The sequence below is a fragment of the Oncorhynchus clarkii genome, chromosome 6, assembly GCF_045791955.1.
Source record: "Oncorhynchus clarkii lewisi isolate Uvic-CL-2024 chromosome 6, UVic_Ocla_1.0, whole genome shotgun sequence".
NCBI lineage: Eukaryota > Metazoa > Chordata > Actinopteri > Salmoniformes > Salmonidae > Oncorhynchus > Oncorhynchus clarkii.
The window spans coordinates 30,930,080-30,943,521 of NC_092152.1; the positions used below are offsets into that span (position 1 = coordinate 30,930,080).

The 13,442-nt window shown below is 43.4% G+C and overlaps 1 protein-coding gene across 5 annotated transcripts in view; it reads right to left on the reverse strand.

Moving 5' to 3' along the window:
- LOC139410948 (AP-1 complex subunit beta-1-like) overlaps window positions 1-13,442 on the reverse strand; it is a 54,905-nt gene that overhangs the window by 27,606 nt on the left and 13,857 nt on the right. For 2 of the 5 annotated variants that reach the window (XM_071156641.1, XM_071156639.1), the window contains exons 13-20: window positions 12,214-12,473; window positions 11,434-11,644; window positions 11,290-11,307; window positions 8,500-8,652; window positions 7,780-7,809; window positions 7,548-7,685; window positions 5,540-5,685; window positions 5,339-5,468 (exon numbers count right to left, since the gene is read on the reverse strand). In XM_071156641.1, the coding sequence (XP_071012742.1) occupies window positions 5,339-5,468; window positions 5,540-5,685; window positions 7,548-7,685; window positions 7,780-7,809; window positions 8,500-8,652; window positions 11,290-11,307; window positions 11,434-11,644; window positions 12,214-12,473 (1,086 nt within the window). The remainder of the gene's footprint in view (window positions 1-5,338; window positions 5,469-5,539; window positions 5,686-7,547; window positions 7,686-7,779; window positions 7,810-8,499; window positions 8,653-11,289; window positions 11,308-11,433; window positions 11,645-12,213; window positions 12,474-13,442) is intronic. The other 3 variants (XM_071156644.1, XM_071156643.1, XM_071156642.1) reach the window with 2 other exon arrangements.

The following is a 13,442-nucleotide window of genomic DNA, read 5'->3' on the forward strand; positions in this document are numbered from 1 at the left end:
AACTTAGGCAGGATATGCCAACAATGAACAGTGAGCAATTGTATTCATGCATAAAAAAACTAATCATGAAAGAAAAGCATTGCTGAGCTGACTACAGCTCAGCATTTAACACCATAGTACCCTCCAAACTCGTCATCAAGCTCGAGACCCTGGGTCTCGACCCTGCCCTGTGCAACTGGGTACTGGACTTCATGACGGGCCGCCCCCAGGTGGTGAGGGTAGGTAACAACATCTCCACCCCGCTGATCCTCAACACTGGGGCCCCACAAGGGTGCGTTCTGAGCCCTCTCCTGTACTCCCTGTTCACCCACGACTGCGTGGCCACGCACGCCTCCAACTCAATCATCAAGTTTGCGGACGACACAACAGTGGTAGGCTTGATTACCAACAATGACGAGACGGCCTACAGGGAGGTGGTGAGGGCCCTCGGAGTGTGGTGTCAGGAAAATAACCTCACACTCAACGTCAACAAAACTAAGGAGATGATTGTGGACTTCAGGAAACAGCAGAGGGAACACCCCCCTATCCACATCGATGGAACAGTAATGGAGAGGGTAGTAAGTTTTAAGTTCCTCGGCATACACACCACAGACAAACTGAATTGGTCCACCCACACAGACAGCATCGTGAAGAAGGCTTGTCACCAAAAGCACTCACAAACTTCTACAGATGCACAATCGAGAGCATCCTGTCGGGCTGTATCACCGCCTGGTACGGCAACTGCTCCGCCCACAACCGTAAGGCTCTCCAGAGGGTAGTGAGGTCTGCACAACGCATCACCGGGGGCAAACTACCTGCCCTCCAGGACACCTACACCACCCGATGTCACAGGAAGGCCATAAAGATCATCAAGGACAACAACCACCCGAGCCACTGCCTGTTCACCCCGCTATCATCCAGAAGGCGAGGTCAGTACAGGTGCATCAAAGCTGGGACCGAGAGACTGAAAAACAGCTTCTATCTCAAGGCCATCAGACTGTTAAACAGCCACCACTAACATTGAGTGGCTGCTGCCAACACACTGACTCAACTCCAGCCACTTTAATAATGGGAATTGATGTAAAATATATCGCTAGCCACTTTAAACAATGCTACTTAATATAATGTTTACATACCCTACATTATTCATCTCATATGTATATGTATATACTGTACTCTATATCATCTACTGCATCTTTATGTAATACATGTATCACTAGCCACTTTAAACTATGCCACTTTGTTTACATACTCATATGTATATACTGTACTCTACTGATACCATCTACTGCATCTTGCCTATGCCGCTCTGTACCATCACTCATTCATATATCTTTATGTACATATTCTTTATCCCTTTACACTTGTGTGTATAAGGTAGTAGTTTTGGAATTGTTAGCTAGATTACTCGTTGGTTATTACTGCATTGTCGGAACTAGAAGCACAAGCATTTCGCTACACTCGCATTAACATCTGCTAACCATGTGTATGTGACAAATACAATTTTATTTGAATTTTGTATAGTTAGTGTGGGCGAGGTGGAAAATTATTGTTATCAATCAATAATGACAAACCTCCTGGCATTGATAACTTAGATGGAAAGCTACTGAGGATGGTAGCTGACTCTATAGCCTCTCCTATCTGTCATATTGTTAATCTGAGCCTAGAGGAAAGTCTGACTTCCCTCCAAGCCTGAGGACAAAGTAATTCCGCCACCCAAGAGTGGTAAAGCAGCCTTTACTGGTTCTAAAAGCAGACCTATAAGCTTGCTGCCAGCTCTTAGCAAACTGTTGGGAAAATAATGGTGTTTCACCAAATAGCATTGTATTTCCCTGTAAACAAATTAACAACAGACTTTCAGCATGCTTTTAGAGAAGGGCACTCAACATGTACTGCACTGACACAAATGGCTGATGATTGTTTGAAAGAAATTGATAATAAGAAGATTGTGGGAGCTGTACTGTTAGATTTTAGTGCAGCTTTTGATATTATTGTTCATAACCTGTTGTTGAAAAAAACTTGTGCTATGGCTTTTCAACCTCTGCCATAATGTGGATTCAGAGCCATCTATCTCATAGAACTCAAAGGGTTTTCTTTAATGGAATCTTCTCTAATGTCAAACACGTAGTGTGGTGTACCGCAGGGCAGCTCTCTAGGCCCTTTACTCTTTTCTAATTTACCAATTACCTGCCACTGGTATTAAACAAAGCATGTGTGTCCATGTATGCTGATTATTCAACCATATACGCATCAGCAACCACAGCTAATGAAGTCACTGAAACCCTTAAATAGCTGCAGTCTGTTTTGGAATGGATGGCCAGTAATAAACTGGTCCTGAACATCTCTAAAACTAAGAGCATTGTATTTGGTACAACTCATTCCTTAAGTGCTAGACCTCAGCTAAATCTGGTAATGAATGGTGTGGCTGTTGAACAAGTAGAGACGACTAAATTACTTGGCGTTACCTTAGATTGTAAACTGTCATGCTCAAAACATATAGTTTCAATGGTTGTAAAGATGGGGAGAGGTCTAGCCGTAATAAAGAGATGCTCCGCTTTTGACACCACACTCCAAAAAGCAAGTTCTACAGGCTCTAGTTTGGTCTAATCTTGATTATTGTCCAGCCGTAGGGCTGGGGGAAATGACAATATATATTGTGTGACGATAGAAGTTTTTTTATCGTTTCATATTACGCTCTATCGTTTATTTCGTTGTGTCGCAAATCACTCTTTTTGGCAATATTTTTAGTCAATTGGACAACGCTTTACGTCCTTCCACACAGCTGCAACACAAACAAACATGGAGGAGAGTGAACGTGACACAGAGCACGGAGACACAGAGCTCGTACCTAAGAGAGGGGCTACTTTGGTCGCATGGACGTGGTTTGGGTATGACAAGTCTGACACAGACCAGAAACCCGTCCTCTGCAAAATATGCCGTAGGCCGGTCCCAACAACAGGCTCAAACATCACTAACCTCTTTTACCACCTATGCAAGAAACAAGTGAAACAGTACATAGAGAGTGTCTACGGATGAGACCCAAAAAAGTACAGTCTAGTGCTCAAAACAAAACCCCAGACTCAGACGTTGCAAGAGGCTTTTGCCCGCGGCACACCATATGGCAAAGAATCATGAAGATGGAACAAGATAACAGCTGCCTTTACAACTTATATCTGCAAGGACATGGCCCCAATTTACAGAGTTGACAAACAGGGGTTTCGTGAGTTGGTGCCAACACTTAACCTAAGGTACCAAATTGATATGTGACACGTATTAATGCCAAAATAACATGCAAAACAGGCAAGCCCCCAAAAATACATTTTAGGCCTATATTTATTTTGTTTGCAACTATAGTTGAAGTGTTTTCTATTTACCTTTTTAGAGATATTAATATTTTGTTACATGCTTAACTGAACATTTTCACAAAGTTTCTAAATAAAAAGGAGGAATAATCAAATATATGAGGAAGTACCTTTTATTTGTTGAGTAGAATTCAAAATGTAATAAAAAATATGCCTTTACATGTGGTCATTTTATTTAAACTATTTATTCATTGAATTTACAAAAAATGTGCTATATCGTGATATGTATTGTTATCGGCATATGATATTTTGGCTTTTGCAACAGCTAATGGGGATCCTAACAAAATACCAAAAAAACACTTGATGTTCTGTGATGGTCGCTACAGTAGGGAGGAAAGACAACGTGTGCTAGTCACACAGTTGTTAGTTGTTTTTTTTAACACAGCAATTCTGAGCCAGGACAAGCACATCAATTGTGGTCGGACTCCCTCTAATCATTTGTGTGTCTTAATTGTTTCAACAAACACAGACAAGCTCAGTGCATATAGTTGATTTGATTAAAACACATAGTATGTGTCTATATGGAAAAATACACGTGTAAAAACTTCAACCAATCGAAAGAACAGACCAAGATTTTTTTTTTGTCGGGGACAGCCCTATTCTGAATAAATAACTGCCATTGCGTGTTCTCTTCTTTAAAGTTCTAATGGCTGCTGTATTAAACATTCAGCAAACAAGAACTTGAATCTCTTCGAACAGTCTATTAGTATAAGAAATGCTAAAAGAAAAAAATGTCCAGCAAGCTATTCTAGTCTAGCTTTTCCTGGGACTCCAAGAGCTAAGTTGCGTTTTTTTTAGGTAGATACGGCAATGGAGCGGAGGTGCGTATTGCGCAAGAGACAGAGGCTATAATTTAGAAGCTTATGCATAACACACACTCACACTGGTTCATCTGGCACCTACTGCCATACCTCGTTCAAAGGCACTTAAACATTTTGTCTTGCCCATTCACCCTCTGAATTGCACACATACACAACCCATGTCTCAAGGCTTAAAAATTATTCTTTAACCGATCTACACTGATTTGAAGTGGACTTAACAAGTGACATCAATAAGAGATCATAGCTTTCATCTGGATTCACCTGATCAGTCTTATCAGACTGGATATGTTTTACTGGGGGAGCTCAGGTAATGTAATTATGTGCATGAGCACAAATCACCACATCTGTATTTTAGTCCCTAGACATTTAAAACATCTTCCTACCTAGAAGAGCCTCCAGGCTTCCGTCATAATTATCCATTTTGAATGAGGAAAACAATTATTACGGGGCAGTTGGGAAAAGCTAATCCCATCCGAATCGTCCACTGGAAAAACTGACATGCTGGGGTAGTAATTACATCACCTACATTCTATAGTAATACTAGTCCCGTGTGAATAGGGCTTTAGTCATGGAAAGAGCAGGATGTTTTGTACACTCAGTGCATCTCAATCTTGACCAGGATTAGGCCGATCTATTTTGGGTGCAATTTGAATGGAATTGATGGGAGAGAAAAAGACTGCGGCAAAGATATTTGAGTGACAGGCTGTTATAAAACTCTTTACAATGAAAGAATAAGGTGACCCCCGAAAGCCAGATGGAGAAGTGTAAATTAGACGCGCATTGTCATTATATTACTGTAGCTGCAGCAAATGTAGTCCTTCCTTTTAAAAGACAAAAAGTTACCATGAGATGATAAACTCATTGAACTACACTCCGTAGTGAGAAGCGGTGTCCCCACCATGAGCGTCGATGATTGGTCAAGCAGATAGCAGAGAGGAGGCCGTTGAGAAGACAGATTTAGACAGCGCATATCATTTAACAGTGCCATTTCACATCATGCTTTTCATATAAATCATTTATTATAAATTTACCGGTTTCTTGCAGTTATTTATCCTGGGAAAAGGGAGTGGGTTTGGGCTGGATCTCTCAGTAACCCGGTTCCCACTATTCAACCCTAGTCTGAAGCAGCCTAGTCTCCTGAAACATCCTGTACAACTAACATTGTGGGAGAGTTACCTGTAGGTTGTTGAGAGGGTCCATCTTCATGACTGGCCCAACAGTGCTGAGGGGGAGGCTGACTTCAATGGTCTGGTTTGGGCCGAGAGGGGTGAGGACCTGGAGTGGGCCGGCAGGGGCCAGTCCAAAACTAGAGAGAGAAGAGTTCCAGTCAGAACTAGAAAAAAATTCCTTATTACCGTCATATAGACTTCCGCTCACCTGTTCCTGTTGAATTGGATGGCGAAGTCAGTCATGACGCTCATGGCCTTGTTGGTGAGGACCAGCTCCATCTGGATGACTCCAGCACGCCGGGCAAAGGTCCCAGAGATCTCCAGACCTTTAGCCTTCATGGCTGGGAGCCACACCTGAGGATAGAAGATACCATAAGAGGAACAGTTTGTATTAAATAATAATAATAATTCAATTTATTTGGCGGACAGCATCAGGGCACTCAATGAAATATCACATTAACAGTAGAATCCGTACATCAGGTCAGAAAATCAAGAGCATCAATCAAAGTACAATTTAAAATCAAAAGGACAATACGAAACAGGACAGGTAAAAATAAGGAAGGGTTGGGTAGAGGATCCAAACATGGTTAAGGGTAAGGTTTATGTTGGAGGGGACACAGCGATACTGGGAGAGCACAGAGGTAATGTAGGACAGAGTCAATCATAGACCATAGGTATCCTTGAAGAGGTGTGTTTTCAGGTTTTTTAATGAGATGGCTATCTGCATGTTGTAAGTATGGGGGAAGTGCATTCCAGAGCCTGGGTGCCGAGCAACTGAAGGCTCGGGCACCCATGTTGGAGATGCGGGGGAGGGGGGTGACAAGGAGACCACCATAGGAGGGGCGGAAGGGGGCATAGACTGGGAGAACATCAGAGAGGTAGGTGGGTACCAGGTTGTGGAGAGCGTGGAGGAGTGTCTTCAGCATGATCATCTAGGAACATATAGGCCTAGTAGTTACAGTGCATTTGGAAAGTATTCAGACCCCTTGACTTTCTCACACATTCTTCTCTGCAGATGCTCTCAAGCTCTGTCAGGTTGGATGGGGAGCGTTGCTACACAGCTATTTTCAGGTCTCTCCAGAGATGTTTGATTGGGTTCAAATCCGGGCCACTCAAAAGACATTCAGAGACTTGTCCCGAAGCCACTCCTGTGTTGTCTTGGCTGTGTGCTTAGGGTCGTTGTCCTGTTGGAAGGTGAACCTTCACCCCAGTCGGAGATCCTGATCGCTCTGGAGCAGGTTTTCATCAAGGATCTCGCTGTACTTTACTCCGTTCATCTTTCCCTCGATCCTGACTAGTCTCCCAGTCCCTGCCACTGAAAAACATCCCCACAGCATGATGCTGCCACCACCATACTTCAGGTTTCCTCCAGAAGTGACACTTGGCATTCAGGACAAAGAGTTCAATCTTGGTTTCATCAGACCAGAGAATCTAGTTTCTCATGGTCTGAGAGTCCTTTAGGTGCCTTTTGGCAAACTCCAAGCGGGCTGTCATGTACCTTTTACTAAAGAGTGGCTTCCGTCTGGCCACTATACCATAAAGGCCTAATTGGTGGAGTGCTGCAGAGATGGTTGTCCTTCTGGAAGGTTCTCCCATCTCCAGAGGAACTCTGTAGATCTGTCAGTGACCATCGGGTTCTTGGTCACCTCCCTGACCAAGTCCCTTCTCCCCCTATTGCTCTATTTGCCCAGGCGGCCAGCTCTAGGAAGATTCTTGGTGGTTCCAAACTTCTTCCATTTAAGAATGAAGGAGGCCACCGTCTTCTTGGGGACCTTCAATACTGACATTTTTTGGTACCCTTCCCCAGATCTTTGCCTCGACACAATCCTGTCTCAGAACTCTACAGACAATTATTCTGACATGCATTGTCAACTGTGAGACCTTATATAGACAGGTGTGTGCCTTTCCAATTCATGTACAATCAATTTAATTTACCACAGGTGGACTATAATCAAGTTGTAGAAACGTCAAGGATGATCAATGGAAACAGGAGGCACCCGAGCTCAATTTCAAGTATCATAGCAAAAGGGTCTGAATACTTACATTTTTAATACAATTTATAAAAATCTGTTTTTGCTTTGCCATTATGGAATACTGTGGGTAGATTGATGAGGGCATTTTTTTTATTTAATCCATTTTAGAATAAGGCTGTAACGTAACAAAATAGTATCAATACTATCATATTAAGTGTACTACCATACTCTATAGGCACTCACTGTCTTGGGTGGAATGTATGCTCCCATCGGCATGCCAACCCCCCCTCCGAGGTCAAAGAGGTCTCCAAGGCCGCCTCCCACAGGAGCGTTTAGAGAGGCTGGCATCACAGCGGGAGCTGCGCCAAAACCAGCCCCCATCTTTGGATGAGAGACCATGTTAAAGAGCTGAACATCAAAAAATTGCACCGAAATATTATTTTTCCAAATTAAATGTTTAAACAACCAGGCTTACCGCAGGACTCCCACCAATATCTCCTCCAAGCTGAGGAGAGAGAGAGAGGAGTTCAGTTTATACATTATTAGAATGTTACACCTTATTCCAGCAGGATGAGGGAGATGCTAGAGGAAAGACTGAGGGAGGGAGGTGGGTGTGTGATGAGGGGTTGCTAAGATAACCATGTTCCATGACAAATGAAAAGCATGGTTTAAACTGGGGAAGGTGAGATGAGAGCATACAGAACAGTGTTCTATATCTATGATGAGAGCTACTGGAGGGTCATATGGAGGTCAAAGAGCGCAGGACGAGCATCATGTATTCAGGTATTCAGTGGTCAGTTAGGTGGTTACACAGAGAAATCAGTATTGAAATACATCACTATCAAAAAAATAAAACAATTATGAAGAGATGGGTGCAAATGGAAACCAGAAATGAATAGGGCCTAAACATCTAGAGTAGCGTGTTAAAATCATAACAAATACAGCTAGCTACAGTAAGTAAGGGCTTTTGGAACAACAAACACAACAAGACCTACAAAAGGTCTCAGAGGCCTGAAATAAACTTAAAAAGGAACTAAAGAAACTTGTTGAGACGATAGGAAACATCTCTGATCTACTACAACAGACAGTGACACTGCAGCTAGAGATGGGGAGAGGTCACAGTACAGCACAGGGTACTATAAGGGGACTCCAGTCTAGTCTGTCTAGGAGCCTCTACTGATGCTCCTCAACCAACCTCAGCAGGGGGGCTGTGCTCAGTAGAGCTGTGGTCAGGGGGGCTGTCAGTGTGACTGTAGTCAGTGTAGGTGTAGTCAGTGTGGGTGTACACTGGCGACGGGGGCTGAGGTGACGGAGACTGTGGAGGGTCCGTCCGCAGGGGAACGTGTGGCTGATGGCAGGATGAATACAGTAGGGTTGTCATGTTAGATGTATTCATTGACATGGAACAATCAGGATGCATCAAGCACAGGAGAAAGAATATTGAAGAGGTGAATACAGGACACAGTATATACACACACACACACACACACACACACACACACACACACGTAGATACAGCAATGATAATGCCCTACTACTAGGCTTGGGCAGTTTACCAGGGTATTTGGAAAAGCCACAGGATGGTTTTTCCAATAAATAAAAAAATAAATAAATATTTGTAGTTTTTCAAATAAGTGTATATCTGTAGCTACGTTTTAAGTGATTACCTGCAGTCAACTTGTACAATACCATAGGAAATTGCATTCTTCATTTCTCCTGTCACATTATTTTAAATGATGAAGCTTACCGTATTTGCCCAGAACATTTGAGCCAGTCACGTGTTTGTAAACAGCACAACGGGAGGAAGCGAGCTGGGGAGTACATAGCATTCTATAGCTATCAGCGAGTCTGTTGTGCAGCGCACATGAAGTGATGACGTTACACTTGTATGCGATTCACTACTAAATGTTTACCATCAGATACAGTGCCTTGCGAAAGTATTCGGCCCCCTTGAACTTTGCGACCTTTTGCCACATTTCAGGCTTCAAACATAAAGATATAAAACTGTATTTTTTTGTGAAGAATCAACAACAAGTGGGACACAATCATGAAGTGGAACGACATTTATTGGATATTTCAAACTTTTTTAACAAATCAAAAACTGAAAAATTGGGCGTGCAAAATTATTCAGCCCCCTTACTTTCAGTGCAGCAAACTCTCTCCAGAAGTTCAGTGAGGATCTCTGAATGATCCAATGTTGACCTAAATGACTAATGATGATAAATACAATCCACCTGTGTGTAATCAAGTCCCCGTATAAATGCACCTGCACTGTGATAGTCTCAGAGGTCCGTTAAAAGCGCAGAGAGCATCATGAAGAACAAAGAACACACCAGGCAGGTCCGAGATACTGTTATGAAGAAGTTTAAAGCCGGATTTGGATACAAAAATATTTCCCAAGCTTTAAACATCCCAAGGAGCACTGTGCAAGCGATAATATTGAAATGGAAGGAGTATCAGACCACTGCAAATCTACCAAGACCTGGCCGTCCCTCTAAACTTTCAGCTCATACAAGGAGAAGACGGATCAGAGATGCAGCCAAGAGGCCCATGATCACTCTGGATGAACTGCAGAGATCTACAGCTGAGGTGGGAGACTCTGTCCATAGGACAACAATCAGTCGTATATTGCACAAATCTGGCCTTTATGGAAGAGTGGCAAGAAGAAAGCCATTTCTTAAAGATATCCATATAAAGTGTTGTTTAAAGTTTGCCACAAGCCACCTGAGAGACACACCAAACATGTGGAAGAAGGTGCTCTGGTCAGATGAAACCAAAATTGAACTTTTTGGCAACAATGCAAAACGTTATGTTTGGCGTAAAAGCAACACAGCTGAACACACCATCCCCACTGTCAAACATGGTGGTGGCAGCATCATGGTTTGGGCCTGCTTTTCTTCAGCAGGGACAGGGAAGATGGTTAAAATTGATGGGAAGATGGATGGAGCCAAATACAGGACCATTCTGGAAGAAAACCTGATGGAGTCTGCAAAAGACCTGAGACTGGGACGGAGATTTGTCTTCCAACAAGACAATGATCCAAAACATAAAGCAAAATCTACAATGGAATGGTTCAAAAATAAACATATCCAGGTGTTAGAATGGCCAAGTCAAAGTCCAGACCTGAATCCAATCGAGAATCTGTGGAAAGAACTGAAAACTGCTGTTCACAAATGCTCTCCATCCAACCTCACTGAGCTCGAGTTGTTTTGCAAGGAGGAATGGGTTAAAATGTCAGTCTCTCGATGTGCAAAACTGATAGAGACATACCCCAAGCGACTTACAGCTGTAATCGCAGCAAAAGGTGGCGCTACAAAGTATTAACTTAAGGGGGCTGAATAATTTTGCACGCCCAATTTTTCAGTTTTTGATTTGTTAAAAAAGTTTGAAATATCCAATAAATGTCGTTCCACTTCATGATTGTGTCCCACTTATTGTTGATTCTTCACAAAAAAAAATGTTTTATATCTTTATGTTTGAAGCCTGAAATGTGGCAAAAGGTCGCAAAGTTCAAGGGGGCCAAATACTTTCGCAAGGCACTGTATCTTATAAGAGCTTTCTGCCAGAAGTCAAAGCGCTCTGGATGAATTCTGTACAGCTGCCATTTATTCCCCGTGCTTCCTACGATCGTCGTCCCCCCCCCGTCCCCCCCCTGCCGTTCTTCTCCCATCTGCTCCGTGTATACATGCTGCTCTTCCTTCAGAAAAACATTAAATCACAACTTTTTGCAAATGTATATGTCCACACTCACTGAAAATTACATTCTGTAGCTACTAGCTATGCGCGTATAATTTTATGTGCTGCGTTTTTAGCGCTCCCTTGTGTGCTATGCCGGTATTACCGTAAATCCAGGTATGAGAGAAGGACAGTATGACAATATAAAAGTCTGGATACCACCCAAGCCTAGCTGCTACATCTAACTAATGATGATGTACTGTGATGTGTGACTATAGCTATGTCCTCTCCCTCCTTGTACTTTAGTTACCGGTTCAGACTCATCCATCTGCAGGTGTGGCATTAAAAAAAAAAGGAAAAAAAAGAGGAAAACACTCAGTCAAAAATAAAAAATGGACTATGTTCACTGGTTGACCAGGGGTAGCAGCACAGCAGGCTACAGTGAGGTACCTACCAGGCTGTCCAGACCACCACCAAGGAGATCCATGCCCCCCATCTGCATGCCGGAGGTGGAGGGGGTGGGACCAGTGGTGGTGGGGGGTGCCAGGTCCAGGTTGAGAAGGTCCCCCAGGAGGTCTCCCTGGGAGGGGATGATAGAGGGGGCAGCTTCAGGGGCAGAGCCCCCAGCAGCATTGCCCACATCTGGGCATTCCGTACCCTCTCCTCTGGGGGATGGAGAGACCAGGACAGAGGGAGTTAGAGACAACTGCAAAGATTCACCACAATAAAAGGGGGTATTTAAGAACTTCAGTTGTTTAACCTTGTTTGAATTCCTAAACGCAATGTTTTGAGCTAAAAATGTAAAGAGAAGCCTAGTCTCAGCCAAGCTAAATTATCTGGAACTCTTGATTCAATAAACCAACCCTGCTTAATATTGGTCCTAAGGTTATTTAAGGGAACACCATTGGCACATCTTAAATGCAATGAATATAACAATTAAATGGCATTAAGATTGAATTTAAAAATCAGCCCAGTACTGTGTGCTGCACTTCATGTCTGCTGGGAACACAGCCTCATGTGAGATCTTTCGGACAACTCTGATTCATTGAACGTGGCTTAAGCCAGTATAAAGTAAGGTATGCTTTACACAAAGTAAAGACTGGGTGTACTCTAGGGGTAAATAACACTACTTAGGGGAATTACTTGGGTGCAAATAAGGTGTTTAGTTAGGAAAACTCAAGTGGGCCCTAAAAGTGTGTGTGTGTGTGTGTGTGTGTGAGAGAGAGAGACTCACGATTCAGTGCGTGCGGGGAGCCTTTTGTGCATCACACCGCGGCTGCCCTCCACGAAGGCGCTGGGAGGCTTGTGGTAGACGGAGGCCAGCGTGCCGATGTGGCAGATGAGCTCCTCCAGCAGGGTGGGCTCAATCAAGTCTGTCTCCTCTGAGATCAGAGGCTTCTCGGCCAGCACCACCTCCTTGGCAGCCACAGGGTCAGTGGAGAGCAGACGCCAGTAGATGTAGCCACGGTCTCGCAGGTCCGGGTTGTCAGAGTCCTGCAGACAACAGATTGAGAGGATGACTGATGTGGTGCATAATAAATAGTAACTGCTTCACAGACTCCGCTCTCTGCCTGTTCTTCTCACTTATGTCATGTCAGATACTAAGCAAATAATCTAAGAGTCAGGTTAGGTTCGATTCCCTGAGGGGTATAGCTAGAATAATCTACTCAGTCAATTATAAGAAATTCCAAGGGAAGATTTGAACAGCATCAGCAAGGCTTAGAAGTAAGACACGCGGTACAAGGACATAAAAACTAGAACATCGGGAATATATTTTGGGTCCTGGCAGCTTCCTGGCAGAGTTGAAACTCCCCTGGCACTAAACTCCAAAGTTAATGACAACTCCCACAGTCTGAGGAGAGAGATGAACTACTCATAAAACACACGAATAAAGGTGTTTATTTAATGCTACACTCAAACTCAAAAACACTCCGTCTCATCAGAAATAGTAGGGTACTGTTTATGGTGACGTTGTCACACTGGCTGTCAACTTGACACACTTCAATGAGTATCCCACTTTTCATGTTGCCTCAGCAGTGCTGGAATGACTAGGCCCTAACGTCTGGCAGACGCCACACGTGAATGCGTCATTCCATTTGTGGGAGGGGGAGAATCATGAATAAAAGCAGCCCTTTCAATAGTGTCCCAGCAGGCTAGTTATTTATGAAGTGAAGGACGTTAGTGACAGCCACAGGAAGCACAGTAAATAAAATGGTGCCCTTGTTGTCAGGTTAGTCAAGGACATCCCATAGTAATTAGACCAATAAAAGAGCTACAAGCATTTAGACTACCCCACCAAGATCACAGCCCACTTGTAAACTGGGTTGTTCCCATCAGCATTTGAGCAGAACACAATCTTTTTGTCCTTATTTTTGACCTTCCCTTTGTCCTGGTGTGTTGCTTGGCTGATTGGCATATTTAGGATAACACTTGAAGGTGTTCCAGACTTTCTGGAGAAAAGGG